Below are 19,618 nucleotides of genomic sequence, written 5' to 3' on the forward strand. Positions count from 1 at the left end.
CCCCATTCTCTTTGTTAAGTTGGTTACCTCGTGTTTTCAGGAATAGTAATCGAAAGCTGACTGACACTGAGCCACTATTAGAAGAAATAAGTAAAATACTATGTGGAGGGGGGTCTGTCAAAACTCAATGACTTAAAAAATATGAAAATAAGGGGCTGAAGAGATGATTCAGAGGTTAAGAGCACTGATTGCTCTTGCAGAGGACCTGGGTTTGATTCCCAGCACCCACATGGGTGCTAACAACTGTCTGCAGCTCCAGTTCCAGGGGATCAGACACCCTCTTCTGACCTTCATGGGCATTGCATGACATGGGTGCATTTACACACATGCAGGCAATAGATTCATATGCATAAAATTAAATATAAAAAATAAAATAAAAGCTGGGCGTGGTAGCACACACCTTTAATCCCAGCACTTGGGAGGCAGAGGCAGGCGTATCTCTGTGAGTTCAAGGCCAGCCTGGTCTACATAATGCATTCCAGGACAGCTGGGGCTACAGGGAGACACTGTCTCAAAAAGACCAAAAAAAAATATATATATATATATACATATATATATATATATATAATAAAATAAGATGAAGTAAATATTTTAAAATGTTTAATAATACCTTAAATAGATACAATTGTTTAATAAAATATTATTTTAGGGTCTGAAAAGATAGCTTGGTGGTTAAGGGCACTTGGTGCTCTGGCAGAGTGCCTGAGTTTGATTCCTAGTACCTCTGTTAGATGCTTCAGAAACTCCTGTAACTCCAGGTTCAGGGAATCTAACACCTTCTTCTGGCCTTGACAGGCATGCACACACACACGGCATACACTCGCACAGACACATATATACATAATAAAAAATAAATTAAAAATTTTAAAGAGAGTATTATCATTGCTATCCATATTTAGAGCCTGGCCCTGTAATTATAATGAGAGGGACTGCACTAGAGACCTCCACAAAGCTCCCAGATAAATATTCCTGAGACCAGCCCCAGGGCTCCTACAGCAGGCTGAAGATAGGACCAGCCTTTCTGCCACATCCAGGCATCCACTAGGCATCAAAATCTGGGCCATCTGAAAAGCACAATCTTGGGCTTCCTGCTCAGGTCTAGCTATCTGTGTTTTACTTTGAACTCCTGAAGTCACACCAGTTCTCAGATCCTCTGACTTAAACCATGACAGTACAGTGCCCTCTAGGTGCAAAGGCCCAGAATGGGCATGCTGGGATGTCTGCAGCTTAGTCTCTGGAGCTTTAAAGACTGCAGTCCAGGCTCAAGGGAAAGGCTATATGCCTGCATGCATGATCTGCACTGCGGCATTCAAACTGCCATTTTCCAGGAAGGCATATCTTAATCTGCAGTTACATGAGGAATTCTAGAAGGCAGTGGGACATGAAGTAGGACGATGAAGGGGACCTCGGTTTCTAGGTACTAATTCCAGAGCATGCCTGGGACTCAAAATCTGCTTCTCAATAAATACCTGCGTAACAGAATCTCCCAGGTGGTTCAGAACAAATCACAGAGAGTTGAGTTTCCCACCCCTGATTCAGGTCAGTCCTGGGGTGTTTGGGTTTTGAAAGCTCTTCTGGGGATTCTACAGGGCAGCCAAGAGTAGAGCCAGGACCTGGCAGTTTTGTGGGAAGACCCTATCTTCACTCTCATCATTTTCACACTGCAAAATGCGTCTTCCACTTCTTTTCTCAAGTGGGAAATACATATCTCACGCCCCGCAGAAATAAGAGTGTTCTTGGGGGCTGTAGTCTGTCTTTAGGTCCAGCTGCCAAGTATTCGAAGGGAATTCTGTGGAAATGACTCCTTCCTCTGAAGACAAGAGGAAACAGCCTGTTCTCCCAAGTCTCTCCTGGAACTGAGCCAGCGATGGTGGGTAACGGCCTTTCCCTTTCCCGTCAGCCCAGCAAAGCTCATTCAGCTCTTCCCTGCCTTCAGAACTGGAAGTCCGCATCATTCTCTTGCTGGTCTAGCTTTTGTGAGTGCCCTTAGCTTTTCTTCCAGGCTCTGGCAATTCAGCATTCCTACCATGCCTGGTAGTGAACAAAGCTTTGGAATTCAGCTCCATGCTATTGGAAACCTTGAAAAATGTTCTCTTTACACTTACAACTCCCTCCCTCCCATCCCTCTTCTCAAAGAAGATTCTCAGTAGCTGTAAATTGGCTCACAGGAGCTATTTCTTTCTTTTTAAAAAAAAATGTGAGTATTCATGCTTGCAAGTGTGTAAGTGCACCTATTTCATGTAGTACCTGCAGGATCCAGAAGAGGGCGTCAGATCCCTTGGAACTGGAGTTATGAATGGTTATTAGCTGCATGTGGGTGCTGGAATTCGAACCTGGGTCCTCTGCAAGAACAGCCAGTGTTCTTAACGACTGAGCTCTCTCTCCAGCCCCAGAAATTTCCATTTCAACCATTCTGAACCAGAAGGAACTGTGGAGTTACCAATTAGCAAATGTTTCTGAACAATTTGCATTTCAATTCTGAAAGCCTGTTGTTCCTTCAATTAGCTAGGGTGTTCTCCTATATTTACGAACTTTTTTGTGGCTATACTAATTACTATTACTGGACTTTAAATTTTTTTCTTTAAGAATTGCATACATGTAACATGATGAAATATGATAAAATCTACCCCCATTCCCCTTCTAAAATTCCCCCATATTTCCCTTAGCATTCACCCTGCAAACTTCATGTCCTTTATCAAAATAATCCACTGAGTCCAGTCAGTGCTGTCCATATGTGCATGGGTGGGGCCATCCACTGGAGCATGAGAAACCTACCAGTGGCCACATCCTCAAAATGGAATGATTCTTCCTCCCCCAGCAACTATCCACCACCAATAGTCCCTCAGTAAAGAGTGGGGCCTGGGTATCATCTACCTCACCTATGCTGTGAATTTGGCTGACTTGATCTTGTGCAGGTCTTGTGCATGTAAGCATGTCCGCTGTGAGTTCATGAATGCAATAACCATGTCTTGTCCAGAAGACAGCCTTTCGAAGCACTGCTTCCTACTCTCTGGTCTTCACATTCTTTGCCTCCTCTTCTGTGATGCTCCCTGAGTTTGGTGGTGGTGAGATTAATGTGGATGCCTCATTTAGGGCTAAACACTTGGTCTCTTCTTCTCAGCACTGTAATCAGTATTAATCTCTACATTAACTGCTGCCCACTGCAAAAAGAAGCAACCAAGACTGTGAGTAGACTATGATTGAGAGAACTGGAAGTTGGAGGTATTTGTTGGACTTTTGAGGCAGGTTCCCATGTAGCCCAGGCTGTCCTCAAACTTGTTTGTACATAGCTGAGAATGGCCTCGATCTTCTGAGTCTCCTGTCCATACTTCCCTAGTGGTGGGATTGCAGGTGTGTGCCACCGCTCCCAGCTTGTGTCTATTATTAAATAAGACTTTATACATAAAGAATTAAATGTCAGGCCACTTCTGTCTTTCTAATCTTGAGGAGACAAGCACATATGCCCTAGAGACACATCCTGGGGAAAAGCCTGGTTTACTAAAGCATTCTCAGTCCTACCTGCTCTTTCTTACCAAGTGCTAGTTCATGTAACTCTAGCTCTAACAGGCTGTGGGGAATTGTGCCCTTTTAAAGGACTTAGGAGAGCTAGAGTCAAAGCTGGATTCGTATCCATCCCCTGCATACATTAGTCATCTGTATTTGGGCAAGTTATTTAGACCTGAGGACTCAGTTTCCTCATATACAGGATATCATGGTGTCTCCTTACAAGGTTATCCAAAAGATTAATTGAGTTAATATAGAGAAGTTTAAGAAATTAGAATATTAAGTGGGATAGTAAGATCTTAGTGGGTGTTAGCTGTGGCTATGATTTTTATTGAAGAAACAACCCAGGTACAACTTGGTACAACTTGTTCTAGATCTATTAGGTATCACTTTGTGACTGTGGACATACACAGCTCATTTATTCATATATAATAGTAAAATACTGAGATTGGGAGATAGCTCAGTTGGTAAGTGCCTGTTGTGCAAGAAAGAAGACTTGAGTTCAACCCCCAGCACCCACTCACAAGTACACACTTGTAATCCCAGTAGTGAGAAGTGGTACAGCTTGTTCTAGATCTATTAGGTATCACTTTGTGACTGTGGACATACACAGCTCATTTATTCATATATAATAGTAAAATACTGAGATTGGGAGATAGCTCAGTTGGTAAGTGCCTGTTGTGCAAGAAAGAAGACTTGAGTTCAACCCCCAGCACCCACTCACAAGTACACACTTGTAATCCCAGTAGTGAGGAAAAAGAGGCAGGGTATCCCTGGAGCTTACTGGCCAGCCAGTGTAGCCTAATTGGCAAGACCTAGGTTCCAGTGAGAGACCCGGTCTCAAAAAATAAGGTGGGGCTGGAGAGATGGCTCAGTTAAGAGCACTGCTGTTCCTGTGGAGGATCCGAGTTCAGTTCCCAGCACCCACACAGTGGCTAACAACCATCTGTTGGAACTCCAGTTCCAAGAGATCTGATGCTCTCTTCTGGCCTGTATGGGCACTACATGATATCATTGCAACTACATTCATACATGCAAAACACTCATACATATAAAATAAAAATAGATTAATAAAACTGAAAAAGAATAAATACAGTGGGTGACTCCTGAGAAACAACCCAGAAGATGACCCCTGGCTTGCCCACACATGAGCACCCCTACACACACACACACACACACACACACACACACACGCACACACACACAATTTAAAAATAAAATAGAAATAAGGGCTGAAGGGATGGCTCAGCACTTAAGAGCACTGGCTGCTCTTGCAGAGGTCCTGAGTTAGCTCCCAGCACCCACATGGTGGTTCACAACCATCCATAACTCCAGTTCCAGGGGATCTGATGCTCTTTTCTGGCTTCTGCAGGCATTGCACACACAGGTGCACTTAGATACAGGCAAAACAGTCATGCACATAAAATAAAAATTAATTAATTAACATGTTAATTAATTAACAAGCCTGGTATGCTTGTCTCACAGAATTGCAGTGACGTTCAAATGAGCAGCTGCGAGGACTCTCTGTAAGGGTGGGAATGGCATCTCTGCTTGCCTGAACCTGTGCAATGGCATGTGCTTTGCACGATGGTGGCTTGTTTCCACCTGTCTCCTCCACAGGATTTGTCTCACTTTATTCTCTTACACTGTGATGTCTTGCTGGCTACCCACCCATGGTAGGTACTCACTGGGAAACTGAAAACGCATCGCTCTCCTTGTGGGCACATCTTTCTGGTGTGTGCTTTGGTAGTTTGATCTCCAGTGGACTATGCATACCAGGCCTATCGCCCTGCATCAGACACAGCTTCCCAGAGAGTGTGCCTGGGAGCAGCCTCTCAATGAGGTATCCACTCACACAACCAGTGCAGTGGGGACCACCCAGTCCTGCAGCTCCTGAGATGAGTCCTGCCCTCTGACCTTTCTGCCCAGCCAGCAGTGGTTCCAATCTTTGTGAGTCTCTGTATAAGTCTCCTTCCTATTGGCAAAGCCATAATTACCAGTTTAGTTGCCCTCTATTGTCCAAACTAGGGAAACTGAGAAACCAGACCTTGCCATTTTCCCTGACCTCAAGACCTTGTTTTCTTTCTTCACATCTTGAAATTATTCCAAATGGCAATCTGGGGGGTTGAGCCTCTGCTCCCACCTTGCACATCTTTTCTGAGGTGGGGGTCTCAGCTGATGCCATTTGCCTGATGGTATCACATATCTCCATATTGATCAAGACACCCACCTAATTCAGCAACCAGAGGTAGCTCTGAGCAAGTTCTTGGCAATTGGAGATAAAAAGGCCAAAATGAATAGACTGTAGGGAGACGAACTGCAGAGGAGGCGGGTGACTGACGTATGGCTGAAACTGGTGTGTTGCTTTTTTTTTTTAGTACCACTGGCTGCCTTCACATTTCCTGGTGGAAGTGGGACAGGTCAACAGATGACCCACAGTCACAGATAACTTTTGCCCACACATTATTTACTTTGGGGAGCAGTGGCTTGAAATTAAGGGGTGTGTACATGCCTCTGTGTGTGTGTGTGTGTGTGTGTGTGTGTGTGTGTGTGCGCACACATGTGCAAATGCATATTTACTTGCCTTCCACAAGCCTAAGAAGTCTGGGCTCTTTCTATGAATGTGTGATTACAACACAGAGGATGTGGCGGTGGACTTTTTCCTGTTTGATGTCACACCACTACCCTTTAAAAGTCCCAGGGAAAAAAGGAGGGAATCCAGCCTAGGATCCTCACGTCAGCTTCTTGCAAGAAAGAAGAGAGAAAGGCCAGAAAGGTCCAGCCAGAGTCTGGGAGTGTCAGATTTCAAACTCAGCATTAGCCACTCAGAGAGCAGTGCCATGTTGGGGGCCTACCTCAGACTCCTGATCTGTGCGCTGTGCAGTGCGTGGAGTGTGAACACCATCGTTGCCTACCCTGACACCTCACCACTGCTCAGCTCCAGCTGGGGCGGCCTGACTCACCTGTACACTGCCACAGCCAGAAACAGCTACCACCTGCAGATCCACAGGGATGGCCATGTGGATGGCACACCCCATCAAACCATCTACAGTGAGTATGGGCCTCTGGCTGGGAAGAGGGGCAGCTCTCTGTTGTCAACTTAGCAACAGGTTTGGAGGAGGACTTGGCCTAGACCAGAGGGCTAACATAGTCTCCTAGCTTCTTGCCAAATCATTCTCTATGTGTGTGTGTGCGTGTATGTGTGTGTTAAACATTAGGGGAAGATTCTGCCTCCTCCCTAATAACACTTACTGGTTTTCTCAACCTGAAAAAAGTTCCATCCTAATCTTCTTTCCATGAGAGGCAATTTTCTTTTCCTCTGTGCAAGCATAAGAAAAAAACTGGTAAACAGATATGGAGTCTAAGAGGAGAATAAGCCAGATAGAACCACAGACAATGAGTTTAGTTCATGAACTTTTCACAGGGGAGACTGAGAGGGAGATTCCAGCAACATTCCAGGATTTAGAATAGATGAATTAGGGAAATCTTTTTAACACTGAATTCCTAGTACTCTGGGTTTCTAAAATTTCTCAGGAGACATGTATTAATGACAGATCACCCAGGCATGTCGTCTTGTCAAATCTGGCCAAATGCATAACCCATCCATGCGTCATCCATTGCATCCATCCATGCATCTATCCAGCAGGTGTACTGGGTGCTGCAGAGGTGCCCTCTGTGAGTTGTTGGTTCTTCTCTGTGGGGCTGAACGGTGTTTAATTAGTAACAAATTGAACTAATTGTGAACTCACTAGTGACAGGAGGCAAGTGGAAATTTCTTATAGACTGGGTCTATGGGAAATTGAATCACAAACCATAATTATCAATCAGTTACATGTATTCAAATAATAGCCCCTTGAGCATCTAGGATAATGTTTCTGCATAAGAGACGCTGAAGGGACTGGAGAGATGGCTCAGCAGTTAAGAGTACTGGCTGCTCTTGTGGAGGACCCAGATTTGGTTCTCAGTACCCGCATGGAGGCTAAAAACTGTTCATTCATAAATCCAGTTCCAGGAGATCCAACACTCTCTTCTGGCCTCCGTGGGCATTACTCAATATGAGTACACCTACATACCTGCAGGTAAAACACTCATATACATAAAATAAAATAGATAAAATTTTTAATTAAAAAAAGAAGTTTTGATCCAGGTGTGGTGGTACAAGCCTTTAACCCTAGCACTCGGAAAACAGAGGCAAGTGGATCTCTGTGAGATCGAGGCCAGCCTGGTCTACATAGTGAGTTCTAGGACAGCTAGGGCTACAGGGAGACTCTGTTTCATAAAGACCCCCCAAAAAAGAATTTTTGATGGGAATTATGATTTCTTTTTTACTGTTGTGGTAAAGGAATCAGTTTTCTTGCTGTGGCCTTGCTGCATTCAAGGCATTTTTTTTCTGCTAGGAGCCAAAGTACCTCAAAACTAGCAGCCAGATACAAGCACAACCAAAGCCAACAGCTGAACATGTCCATGTGCTACACTGACAGGGGGTGGGAAGGGAAACAAGGCTCTCTTCAAATGCAAACATGCTCCAGAATTCACATGCATTAAGTACGACCAATTCTCTCGGAAGCCAGGTTTGAGCCTGACAGGGAAAATCTGAAGTAAATGTGGGAACACTTCATGTGTCCCCAATGCTGCCTGTTGTATTCTATGGACAATTACCAGGACCTACAATGTGTCTGGCACCACACAATGCTCTGTCACTGGAAAAGTGACCCAGTTCTTCACAGACCTCTGATCCCCCGGCATAGTATCAAACTTTAAGGAATAGAATTTTATTCCTTCTATGGAGAGCTGCCCTGACTTCCACCGCAGGATCACATGTAATTTCAAATGGAGGACAGGGGATGATGGTAGATTGTTTGGCTTCCTGTAGATTGGAAATTTGCTTTTAAAATGTTTTTAGAATCACAGAATCCCTTTGTTGAGAGGGACCCTCCCCACAGAGACTTGTCTTCCCAAGTAAGAAATCAGTCCAGAACAGTGCAAGCTGGCTGTGGGGGAAATGTGTAAGGTCAGTCTACTTGGCAAACAGTCTGAATGGCAAAACTTGACCTCAAAATCAGGGCTGGAGGAGGCCTGGAGTGAATGAAAATGACAGAGATGCAGTGAATGGATGGATGTGACTTCAACTTGTATGTGTGGTTTTGTCTTGAATAAGCACTGACTACGGAGAGGACCACTAACCTGGGGGAGCGGCACTTGGGATCCAGGTAGTGAGAGAGGTCATGAGAGCCCATGTTTCCCAGTCCATATATAATCTTTGGCATCGTTCAGTTAGTTATTGTGTGCATTTCCATAAGAAAGTCTTGCATGCATCTTTACAAAAGTACCAATATAATCTTCCTCCTAATTAATTATACATTTATAGTAGAGTCTGGTTATTTTGGTTAGTTTTTCTTTAGTAAATTCTTGGTTAAGAGTTGAGTGCTTGTGGCTGGAGAGATGACTCAGTGGTTAAGACTGACTATGGTCACTCACGTAGTAAATGACCTAGGGGTCAAGAAGACATCTGGCCACCTCTGCACTGAAGGAAACATCTATCGCATACTTGCTGAAACCTCAAAGGGAGGAGAATCCACCTGTCACATTTTCTAAACTTTCACACTGGCTAATGTTGGTTGATTCAAGAGCCTGAGTACACCCCTCTTCCCTCCTCCATAAGCTGCTCATATTCTCTGTAGTATGTTTTCCGTTGGGACTAGTCCTAGAGAGTGGGGGCCCATGTGGGCCAGACTCACTACCTGCTGTGCCCCTGAGCTTCAGGTGGCATGATATCAGGGTGTGGGGTTAGCACAAAGTACCCATGTCAAGTCAGCACGTCAGGTCTCTTTTGCAATCATCATCCCATTTGATGCTAATGGCAACCCCATTAAAAGCAGTCATGTGCTGCTGGGGAGAGTGGGCTATAGCAATGGTTTCCTACGGTGACAAGATTCAAAGGAGTAGAATTGGTACTGTAATCTAAGTCCCTGGTCCCTAGGTCCTGAGTCACTGTCTTTCTCCTGAACCCCGGTGGGCACAGAAACTTGGTGCACTTTCTCTGTTGGACATGACAAATACAGAGGAGGAAGATGTCCCTGACCTGAGTTTGAATCCTGCCTTGTCACTTAAAGATGCTCAACAACTACTAAAATGATTATGTAAATTGTAACAATGTAACAGTTGTTTTGCGAATTTAAAATATATAAAGTGCTTAAGAGGGCAACCACTCAAAACGGTTACAAAATGTAAGGTTTTTTTTTTTTTTTCAGTCAGACTGAAAAATCTTCAGGACAGACATTCTTATGTATTTCTTATACTTTTCTCAGAGCTCATGCAAAATCATATACATATACATATATATGTGACATATAAGCAGACATTATTTTGGAAGAATACCTCTGATGCCTTACCCTTTCTCAAGGATGATCCTCAGTCAAACTTTGAAGCAAAATAATTATCCTCTTTGGTCCTCCTCTGGGCTTCTATTTGCCTTTGCTCCCTCTGTCCCACATCATTCCAACTTTAGTCTGTATCAGGCTCTGTCTACAGATGGTGTCTAACCTTTGCTTGTTTTTTCCCCTTGAAGATCATGAATTGAGGCTTCACTGGGTAGGTGAGAGGCTTTGAGCTTCAAGTCATCTTAAGAGGCTCTACTATACATGAAACACAAACTTGGGCATTTACAATCTTTGATTTAAGTAAATTATTTTTAATAAAAAATGTCAAGTTTGGGGCAGAAATCTCACTGAATTAGCATTCTTATCTTAGATCACAATGTAGCTTAATCTTACCTTTACCACAAAACAGATTGCTCAGCTAGCCATGGTGGCACATGCCTTTAATCCCAACACTTGGGAGCTAGAGACAGGTGGCTCTTTGTGAGATCAAGGCCAGCCTGGTCTCCATAGTGAGTTCCAGATCAACTGGGGCTACAGAGACACCCTGTCTCAAAAAGACCTAAACAAAAACAAAACCAAAAAAATATAGAATGTCCATTTAAAGGCGTTAACCATGGGGCTGGAGAGATTGTTCAGCAGTTAAGAGCACTGGCTGCTTTTGCAGAGGACCTGAGTTCATTTCTCAGCACACACATGGCAGCTAACAGCAATCCGTAACTCCAGTTCTAGGGGATCCAATGCCTTCTGGCCTCTTCAGGCATTGCGCAACACATAGTGCGTTCCAGGGCAGCTGAAACTACAGGGAGACCCTGCCTCAAAAAAGAGAGCAGGGGCTGGAGAGATGGTTCAGTGGTTAAGAGTACATACTGCTCTTCCAGAGGCCCTGAGTTCGATTCTCAGCACCTCCATCAGGCAGCTCACAGCAGCCTGTAACTTGAACACTGCACTCATGTGCACAAAACGAAAAGAAAAAATAACTAAAATAAAGTGTTAACCATTATAAAAGGTGTCAATGATGTGCATTAGCTTCAGGCTCTTTGTAAATTTAATGTATGAATGTATCATCTGCATGTATGTATGTGCACCCATGTTGTACAATGCCCAAGGAGGTCAGAAGAGGGCGTTGGATCCCTTGGAACTGGAGTTGTGGACCCTTGTTAGCCTCCATGTAGGTGCTGGGATTTTAACCAGGGTCTTCTGCAAGAACAACCAGTGCTCTTAACCACTGAGCCATCTCTCCAGCCCCTAAGACACATCTTTAACAGGGGCTTTTGAAAGACTGCGGAATTACTCTGAGCATACAGGTTGGGACACATAGAAGGTAGAGAACCAGAGCTGGGTGTGGTAGCACACGCCTGTAATCCCAGGACTCGGGAGGCAGAGGCAGGAGGATCCCTGTGAGTTCAAGGTCAGCCTGGTCTAAGAGTTCCAGGCCAGCTGGGGCTATAGGGAGACCCTGTTTCAAAAAGACCAAAAGAAGGAGGATGAGGAGGAGGAGGAGGAGGAGGAGGAGGGAGGAAGAGAACCACAGTCTACACAAGTTGGATCCTGGGGTAACATCTTGGCATAAACTTAAAATCATAGAAGTCTTGGAAGGACACAGTCAGCACCTTGAACAATAAGAGGTATTAGTCAGACAAAGAGGGAATAAACTCCAAGTGTAGAGAGACAAAAATATGTGTGCTGCATAGATGCAGGAATATCGGGAGTTCGGAGTACCCATGCAGGCAGGAGGATGAATTAGGAGGTACATAAGCATTCATGTTGGGGTTCAGAGTCACGGGGAAGGAGGAGGAACAAGTAGAAACGGGTTATTTCGTGGTGCCATCCCCAACAGAGAAGGGTCTTAAAGGTGTGTTTCCAGGAAGTGCTTTAAGGAGGGAACAGCGTGTGCAATGAGTCTTTGACCCGAATGCTTTTCTTGCAGGTGCCTTGATGATCAGGTCAGAGGATGCAGGCTTCGTGGTTATAACAGGTGTGATGAGCCGGAGGTTCCTCTGCATGGATTTCAGAGGCAACATTTTCGGATCAGTGAGTTTCTTTCTGTGCTTGTCTGTGAAGTTGTTTCTGTGAAGGATGTGTAATGCCTGCATATAGGTAGGTGCACCCATGTCATGCAGTGCCCATGGAGGTCAGAAGAGGGCCTTGGATTCCCTAGAACTGGAGTTACAAGCCGGTGTTAGCTGCCATGTGGATGCTGGGAATCGAACCCGGGCCCTCTGCAAAGAGCAGCCAGTGCTCTTAACCACTGAGCCATCTCTCCAGCCCCATGACTTCATTTCTTGACAGAGCACAGATGTTTCTAGATTTCAATGTTTCATTTACAGTGTCCCTTGGGGATGTACTATCACTAAGTAATTTATTTGGTTTCAGTAGGAAATGCTCAGGTTTGGACTGCTGGGGTCTGAACCAGGGGATCCGAATGTGTTGCCCAGACTACGCTGTACCCATTTTTACATATAGCACAGACCCTGTTATGTAGCTGTACGTTCTCGAGCCATGTAAATTCAGGCTGTACTATCCATTAGAAAGGGTGAGAGGTCCTGAGTGTCTTCCCAATTTTGTTATCACTTGGGACCTGGGTAAGTCCTCTCACTTCTCCCAATTAAAGACTTCAAATTAATGATCTGTGCCCTCTGGGTGATGGCTGGTCCTTCAGATGGGTTAGTTAAGATTTTCCTAAACTAAAAGACTGCTGTATAGTCCCATAGATTTTGAGACAGTATAACAGAGGACTGATTAATTTGGGAGTCTCTTACCAAAGTCTACTACACATTCCTCGGAAGTAGCTTTCTGTTGTATGACTGCTGTGTTTGTCTCAGCACCTACAATACCATCTGACCAGAGGAGTACATAAATACTAAGCCCACATGTAGCCTTCACCTGTAGGATTTTTACTTTGTGCAGTCTGGATACTAAATGTAGTCCATAAAGGTTCTTATAGACATGAAATAAAACTCAGTACCAGCGGGAGAATGAGTATTTGAACCCAGCTCATCTGTCTGCAAGTTGAAACTATATTCTCTCTTTGATGTCAATACCCTCACAAGTTTGTACAGGCAGTTGGACCTTACAAATTCCATCCCAGTTCCTGTCTCTAGGCAGATATACCTAAACCACCTTCCAGCCAGAATAAAACTAAAAAGTTGTACAAGCTGGGCCTGGTGGCACAAGCTTGCAAATCCCAGCTACCACAGAGGCTGAGGCAGGAGGATTCTAAGTTCAAGGCCTCCCCGGGCTATACAGCAGAGTTCAAGACAAACCTGGGCAACTTAGTGAGACCTTGTCTTACTAGGTCAGGGGGAGAGCACTTGCCTAGCATGTGTGAGGCTCTAGTCAATCTGCAAGAAGTCGAGAGATAAAGAGAGAGACAGAGACAGAGAGGTATGAGGGAGTCTCTTTCTGGGCCTACAAGCTGGGTGCCAGCACCCAGCCAGGATCCTCCAGGCAGTGCCCTCTAAGGCCCAAATGGCTTTCACTTTCTGGAAGCTAGAGTCAAAGACCAAATTCTGTGCTTCCAAAAAAGCATTCAAATCCACGGTTTTCCTAGAAGGAAAGCGAATTGAACAGCACCCCCTAGCGCTAGAAGGAAAGCGAATTGAACAGCACCCCCTAGCGGAGTTTCAGGCAGCCAAGTCCCAGGTGAAGGTCCCGAAGGGTCCCTGCAGGATCCCCGATTCCCGCGGCCCTCACCTCCCCTCGCTTCCCTTCCAGCATCACTTCAGCCCCGAGAACTGCAGGTTCCTCCAGCGGACGCTGGAGAACGGCTACGACGTCTACCTGTCCCCGCAGCACCACTTCCTAGTGAGCCTGGGCCGAGCCAAGAGGGCGTTCCTGCCAGGTACCAACCCGCCGCCCTTCTCGCAGTTCCTGTCGCGCAGAAACGAGATCCCGCTGCTGCACTTCCACACCCCGCGGCCGCGGAGACACACGCGCAGCGCGGAGGACGAGCCCGAGCGCGACCCACTCAAAGTGCTCAAGCCGCGGCCCCGCGCCACTCCCGCGCCCGCATCCTGCTCGCAGGAGCTGCCGAGCGCCGAGGACGGCGGCCCAGCGGCCAGCGACCCCCTGGGGGTGCTGCGGGGCCGGGTGAACCCGCACGCGGGAGCCGGGGGAGCGCATCGCTGCCGTCCCTTCCCCAGGTTCATCTAGGGAAACCCAGCCTCGGTCCTTCAGGCCGTTCAGTCATCCTCAAAGGCCAGAGGGTGGGGTGGCCTGGGGACCCCCACTTCTCTCCCCTTCCGGTCCCCAGCTTCGCCCTGAGAGTCACATGTGAGGCCCTAGACAGACACCACCATTCCTAATAAGACCCCAACAGGGCTAGACACTTGCCCTCCCCATCTTCTTACCCCATCATCCATCCATCGTACATTTAGCATTGAGAAACAGCAAAGGGCCAGGCGTGGTGGCGCGCGCCTTTAATCCCAGGCAGAGACCCGTATAACTATGTGAGTTCGAGGCCAGCCTGGTCTACATAGCAACTTCCAGGTCACTTAAAGAAAAAGAAAGAAAAGAAAACAGCAATGGCTCAGCGGGTTCACACCCTGGACACAGGGAAGAGGCTTTCCCTGCAGCCTCACCAAGCTTGGCCCAAATGGCCTCACAGGGCAGGCCAATGAAAACACCGATTTCAAACTTGTTCTGCTGAAAGCATCCCAGAGCTTTCGAAATAGATGGGCGGTGGGGTGGCCAGAAAAGAACACGAGGTAAATCCAAACGGGGTTCCTTCTGGGACTCTTTCTAGAAAGCGCAACCTCCTTGCAGAGTGGGCACTCTGTGCCAGATTCAGAGTCAAGACTGACCCTGCGCTGTTTCCACTTGGCTGCTGTCAGACGGACCCTTTCGGCCCTGGCTTTCTGAACTTGTCCTTACTGGGGGAAAAATCTGCCTTGCTTAAATGTGTGCAAAATGCAAATGCATGAACTCTCCCCAAAGAGGCATTTTTAATTAAGCCTCTTCTCGCAGGTTAGTAGTTATACTTTCTGGGTGAATTGTGAAAATGTGGCTTGGGAGGGGTCCTTGAGACCCTGGGGATGCTCTGGGCTAGGTTTTCTGTGTACAGAAAAAGCACTTCCTTTCCCCACCCCACCCCCTAGTGAAATGAAAGCAAGGACTCATGGGAAAAGAAACCAGTTTCCAGCGGACCAAGCTGCGGGACAGTGACTATAGCATTAAAGAGCTCTTGGGCCTCGATCTGCATGGAAACTCTTGGGGTATTAAAGAAACATTTTCAGTCCCAGAAACTGGGCCATCCTGGGGCAACCGAGGCCTCAGCATGAACAAACTGCAAGCAAGTGTTAGGCAGGGTCTTAGGCTTAACCCGTGACAGTCTTTCAACCCAGATCACCCTTTTCTACCTCTACTTAAATGATCACCTAAAGTGCAGAATACTTGCAAGTGAGTCAATTCAGACAGCTTTTTGTTTTTCACTGTCATGTACACAGACTAAGAAATGGATCCATTCTTTAGTTTATCAGAGAATATGGGACAACTGTTCGCACCTGATGGTTTTACTAGCTCCGACTTCTCCGAAATACTCAAACTATACGTAGCAGTAGATACCCACACACTGCAAATATTTTCTTTACTGATTTTCATTTCCTGTTGGGGATATTATTTTGTACAGTAGCTGCTGGAGACAACTACATGAAAAAAGGGAAAAAAAATCCCCAAAGAACTTTGGTAGCAAACTGGTTGTAAACTCACAAGATCAACACCACCATCTGGGGCTTTCTTTCTGTGGAGCCAAGATGAACCCTGTATCTTAAGTCCTTTAGCATGTGGCAATATTTATTTATTTATTTGGAAGATTTTGCCCGTCACTCTATATTTATGGATATTTATAAAATGCAATCCCACAGTTTTCCTTCTGTTTAAAATAAAAATAAAGTTTATCTCAGCTTCTGTTTCTTTTCTTTTTAAATTTATTTTTATTTTACATGTATGTGTGCTTTGCCTGCATGTATGTAAATGCACCCATGTGTGCAATGCCCACAGAGGTCAGGCTGGGAAGTTAAAATAGGAAGAGGCTAAGGCCCACTAGTCTTGGCAAGGGCACATCCTTGATGATGTAAGGTCATCTCACTAAGTTCCCTATCTTAAAGTTCCCACTACCTCCCACTAGCACCACAGAGGCCAGAAGGAGTCAGATCCCCTGGAACTGGAGTTATAGACAGTTGTTAGTCACTATGTGGGTGCTGGGAACTGAACCCAGGTCCTCTTCAAGAGCAGCCACTGCTCTTAACTGCTGAGCCTTTTCTCTAGCATCACCAGCTTGTGTTTCTTAGCCTCTGTATTATTACATAAATAAATGTTGAGATGTAAAACTAAAAGAGATTGTGTAAAAGAGGCATTTGGAAAATCAGAAGAAAACAATTGGAAAAGGACCAAAGAATTTTTAAATAGTCAAAGTTTTTTTCCATTTATAAGCAGATTCAACAAACAATTTAATTGATGTACACAGACTGAAAAAATGAAATTGCATCAATATTGGGTTTCTGATTATCTAAGTGATTCCTTGAAAGAGATAATTTTTTATTTGAAAGATATACCAGCATAAATACATTGAAATCTCAGTTAACCAGATATTATATTGTGTTGGTCAGTTTTCTATCACTATAACAAATACCTGGAAAAAATCAATTTATAAATATAAAAGGTTTTAGTGACACTTTTGAGATTCTGGCCTATGACCCAGAGCTAACCTCTTTCAGGTCTCTGGTAGGTAAGCAGCACATTGTGGGCACCTGTGGCAGAGCAAAACTACTCAATTCCAGGCTGGGAAGTTAAAGTGGGGAAGAGGCTAAGGCTCACTAGTCTTGGCAAGGGCACATCCTCAGTGATGTAAGGTCATCTCACTAAGTTCCCTGTCTTAAAGTTCCCACTACCTCCCACTAGCACCACAGGCTGGGGACCAAGCCTTCACTACATGGTTGGTGAGGGGGAGTATTTAAGATCTAAACTGCAGCATATGTAATTAACACATACAGTGTTGAATATGATGTGAGATGTGACAGCGGGATCCAAGATAATTTGTGTCTTTTTGTTCTGACGTTGCTGTTCCCAAAATTCCTTTTTTAGTTTCCATCTGGCTACCCTACCAAATCCCAGGAAGTAAAGAAACTTAACATATGCATCTTTCTCACACCATCCCTCAAGCCTGTAGATCACTTTTATTACCTGTGAAAAGCCATCAGCTTTTCCTTTGAATAACTACAGGAAAATAGCTTACTGTAGGATGGGCTGTTTTGATTGGTATTCAGATTACTTGACAAAATCTACCAGTGGAATTTTCTTCTGTTGATGTCCCTTTTAAGACTTTGAGTGCCATTCTTTTCTACACTGCAGAGAAGGGTAGGAAACAGAAGCATAGGGCAAGATGCTGTCCATCTTTGGTCATGTGAAACAGACTTGTCAGGCAGGTGAACGCTGTTTCAAAATTTCTCTCCAGATTGTTTTGGGAGGCATGAGTTGGCCTCAGCTCAAATTCATTCCTCTACAGTGTTTTAGAAATAAAAACCCAACGAGGTAGGTAAGATTAGTTTTGTTCCTGGCTCGCAGGACCTGAACACCTTCAGAAAAGGAAGGGCAGCAGAGCAGTCCTACAGAGGACACAAGTCTTCATCCCTCAACAGAAAGAATGAAGTGGTGAAGAAAGGGGAAATGTGCTGTGGTATCTTCTCCCCTGAGCTGGAAGATTTCTTCCTTTTCCCATAAAAGTTCTCCCTGACTAAAGAGCGGAAAACTTAAGATTCCAACCCAAAACAACTGGTGAAATTAGGAGGGGGGCTAAGGGAAAAGCACAACTCTGACGGCGGCTGTGGCACCAAGTCACTGCGGGGCGTCTCCTCCCGCTCTGGCTGCTGATCTCGCTCACCACTGCTTCCCTGAGCACGCACTATTAAATCATTGGCCAGAGACCTGCCATGAATGCATATGCACTTCTGAGACCTCACCTTTATGTTGAAAATTACTTTAAGGGGGTTGGAGAGACAGTTCAGCAGTTAAGAGGGTGTGCTCTCTTCCAGAGGACCCAAGCTTGATTCCCAGCACCCACATGGGAAGCTCACAACTGACTGTAACTCCAGCTCAAGAGAATCCAACACTTCTGACCTCTGTGGGCACCAGCACTCACATGCACAACATGCCCCTACACAGACACAGACATACACAGACACAGACACAGACACACACACACACACACACACACACACACATAACTGAAAATAAAATCTTCAAAAATATACATTACATATAAATGCACCAATCACTACAAAAAAATGTAGGCACAGTCAAATCAGATTTTTTTAAAAAAAACCTAAATGTATTTTGTCTATAAAAGATGTACTGGAAGGCTGGAGAGATGGCTCAGTGGTTAAGAGTACTGACTGCTCTTGCAGAGGACCTGGGTTCAGTTCCTAGCACCTGCATGACACCTAACAACTGTCCATAGCTCTAGTTCCAGGGGATACAACACCTTCTTCTGGCCTCTTTGGGCTTAGCACACACATGGTGCACTTCCACACATGCAGGTAAAACACTCATACACATAAAATTAAAATAAATAAACAATTTTTGAAGACATGAAAAAAAGAATGGAAATATATCCAGAAGAAACAGCAAGCATTATAAAGATGGACTTACTATATTAACATCATTATTAATATGATTAATATCTATATAATGCATTTCAAGTCAGTGAATGTGGTTACAGATAATAGAAGCATTTCACAATGATTAAAGACCTGATTCATGGAAAGACATCAAAACCATACGTTTTTAGCTGGAGATGTAGCTCAGTGGTAAAGTACTTGCTTAGCATGCATAAGGCCTTGATTTTGAGCCACAGCACCACAAAAACGTAGAAAACATAAATGCTTAACTACCCTAAAGTCAAAGCAACAAAATATATAAAGTGGATGTGACTAAACTGAAGGGTAAAACAGACAAGTCCAAATGTCTTTGGAAAGGTCAACGCTCCTCTAGTGAGCAAGGAAACAGGTATTCAATACTGCCAATGAATTTCCTGTATTTGACATTGATAGGTAACTAAACAGGGACAGAACAGAATCACTTTCCAAGTACTAATGAAATGTCCATCAAAGTAGATCACATGTGAAGCCCCAAAACAAGTTCATATTCAGTCAGAAGTTCAAAATCTTGCCTGCCATTTAACTAGAGAGGAACAATGAGATAGACTTGGAACATCCTCAAATATTCTGAGATAAATAACTCATAAGTAATACACAAATCAAGCAGAAAATCAGAATTAAAACTGGGCACGCACCACCACACCTGGCATCTGTTTTTTTAAAAAATACCTTGTTTTGCTCTCCTAGCCTGCTCTCCTACCCTCAGGCCTCTCCTGGGGTAAGTCTATCGTAAAGCCCTCTGCGCCTTGACTCCCCCAGCCTCATTCACCCTTCCATCTCCCCCGCTGTTCTCTACTCCTAGTTTGGGCCCTGCGCCATTCCTAGTCTTGGGTCCCCAGACACCTGGGGAACCAATACTACTTCCTGCACCTTTTCACCCAGACCAACTTAGTGCCTTCCTTGGGCCCCAGGAGCACTGCTTCTGGACCTGGCCCCGCCCTCACCTCTCTCTGCTTCCCGGGACCTGCACCACTGGCTAACTCTGCTAACCTGCTCTCCTATCCTCAGGCCTCTTGGGCCAAGTCTATCGCGAAGCCCTCTGTGCCTTGACTCCCCCAGCCTCATTCACCCTTCCATCTCCCC

The 19,618-nt window shown here is 45.1% G+C and overlaps 1 protein-coding gene across 1 annotated transcript; it reads left to right on the forward strand.

The window, feature by feature from the left end:
* Positions 1-6,246: 6,246 nt before the first annotated feature.
* Fgf23 (fibroblast growth factor 23) lies at positions 6,247-15,790 on the forward strand. Its single transcript, XM_008825463.2, has 3 exons — positions 6,247-6,555; positions 11,812-11,915; positions 13,599-15,790. Exons 1-3 carry the CDS (start codon positions 6,345-6,347, stop codon positions 14,034-14,036), a joined length of 753 nt encoding a protein of 250 aa, XP_008823685.1. The 5' UTR covers positions 6,247-6,344; the 3' UTR covers positions 14,037-15,790.
* The last annotated feature ends 3,828 nt before the right edge of the window (positions 15,791-19,618 follow it).

Source organism: Nannospalax galili, unplaced genomic scaffold, assembly GCF_000622305.1.
Source record: "Nannospalax galili isolate Female #2095 unplaced genomic scaffold, S.galili_v1.0 scaffold589, whole genome shotgun sequence".
NCBI lineage: Eukaryota > Metazoa > Chordata > Mammalia > Rodentia > Spalacidae > Nannospalax > Nannospalax galili.

Coding starts and splice junctions, on each gene's coding strand:
- Fgf23 (XM_008825463.2), top strand. CDS start 6,345: ATGTTGGGGGCCTACCTCAGACTCCTGATCTGTGCGCTGTGCAGTGCG. Junction 6,556..11,811: donor ACCCCATCAAACCATCTACA/GTGAGTATGGGC, acceptor CTTTTCTTGCAG/GTGCCTTGATGATCAGGTCA. Junction 11,916..13,598: donor GAGGCAACATTTTCGGATCA/GTGAGTTTCTTT, acceptor CTTCCCTTCCAG/CATCACTTCAGCCCCGAGAA.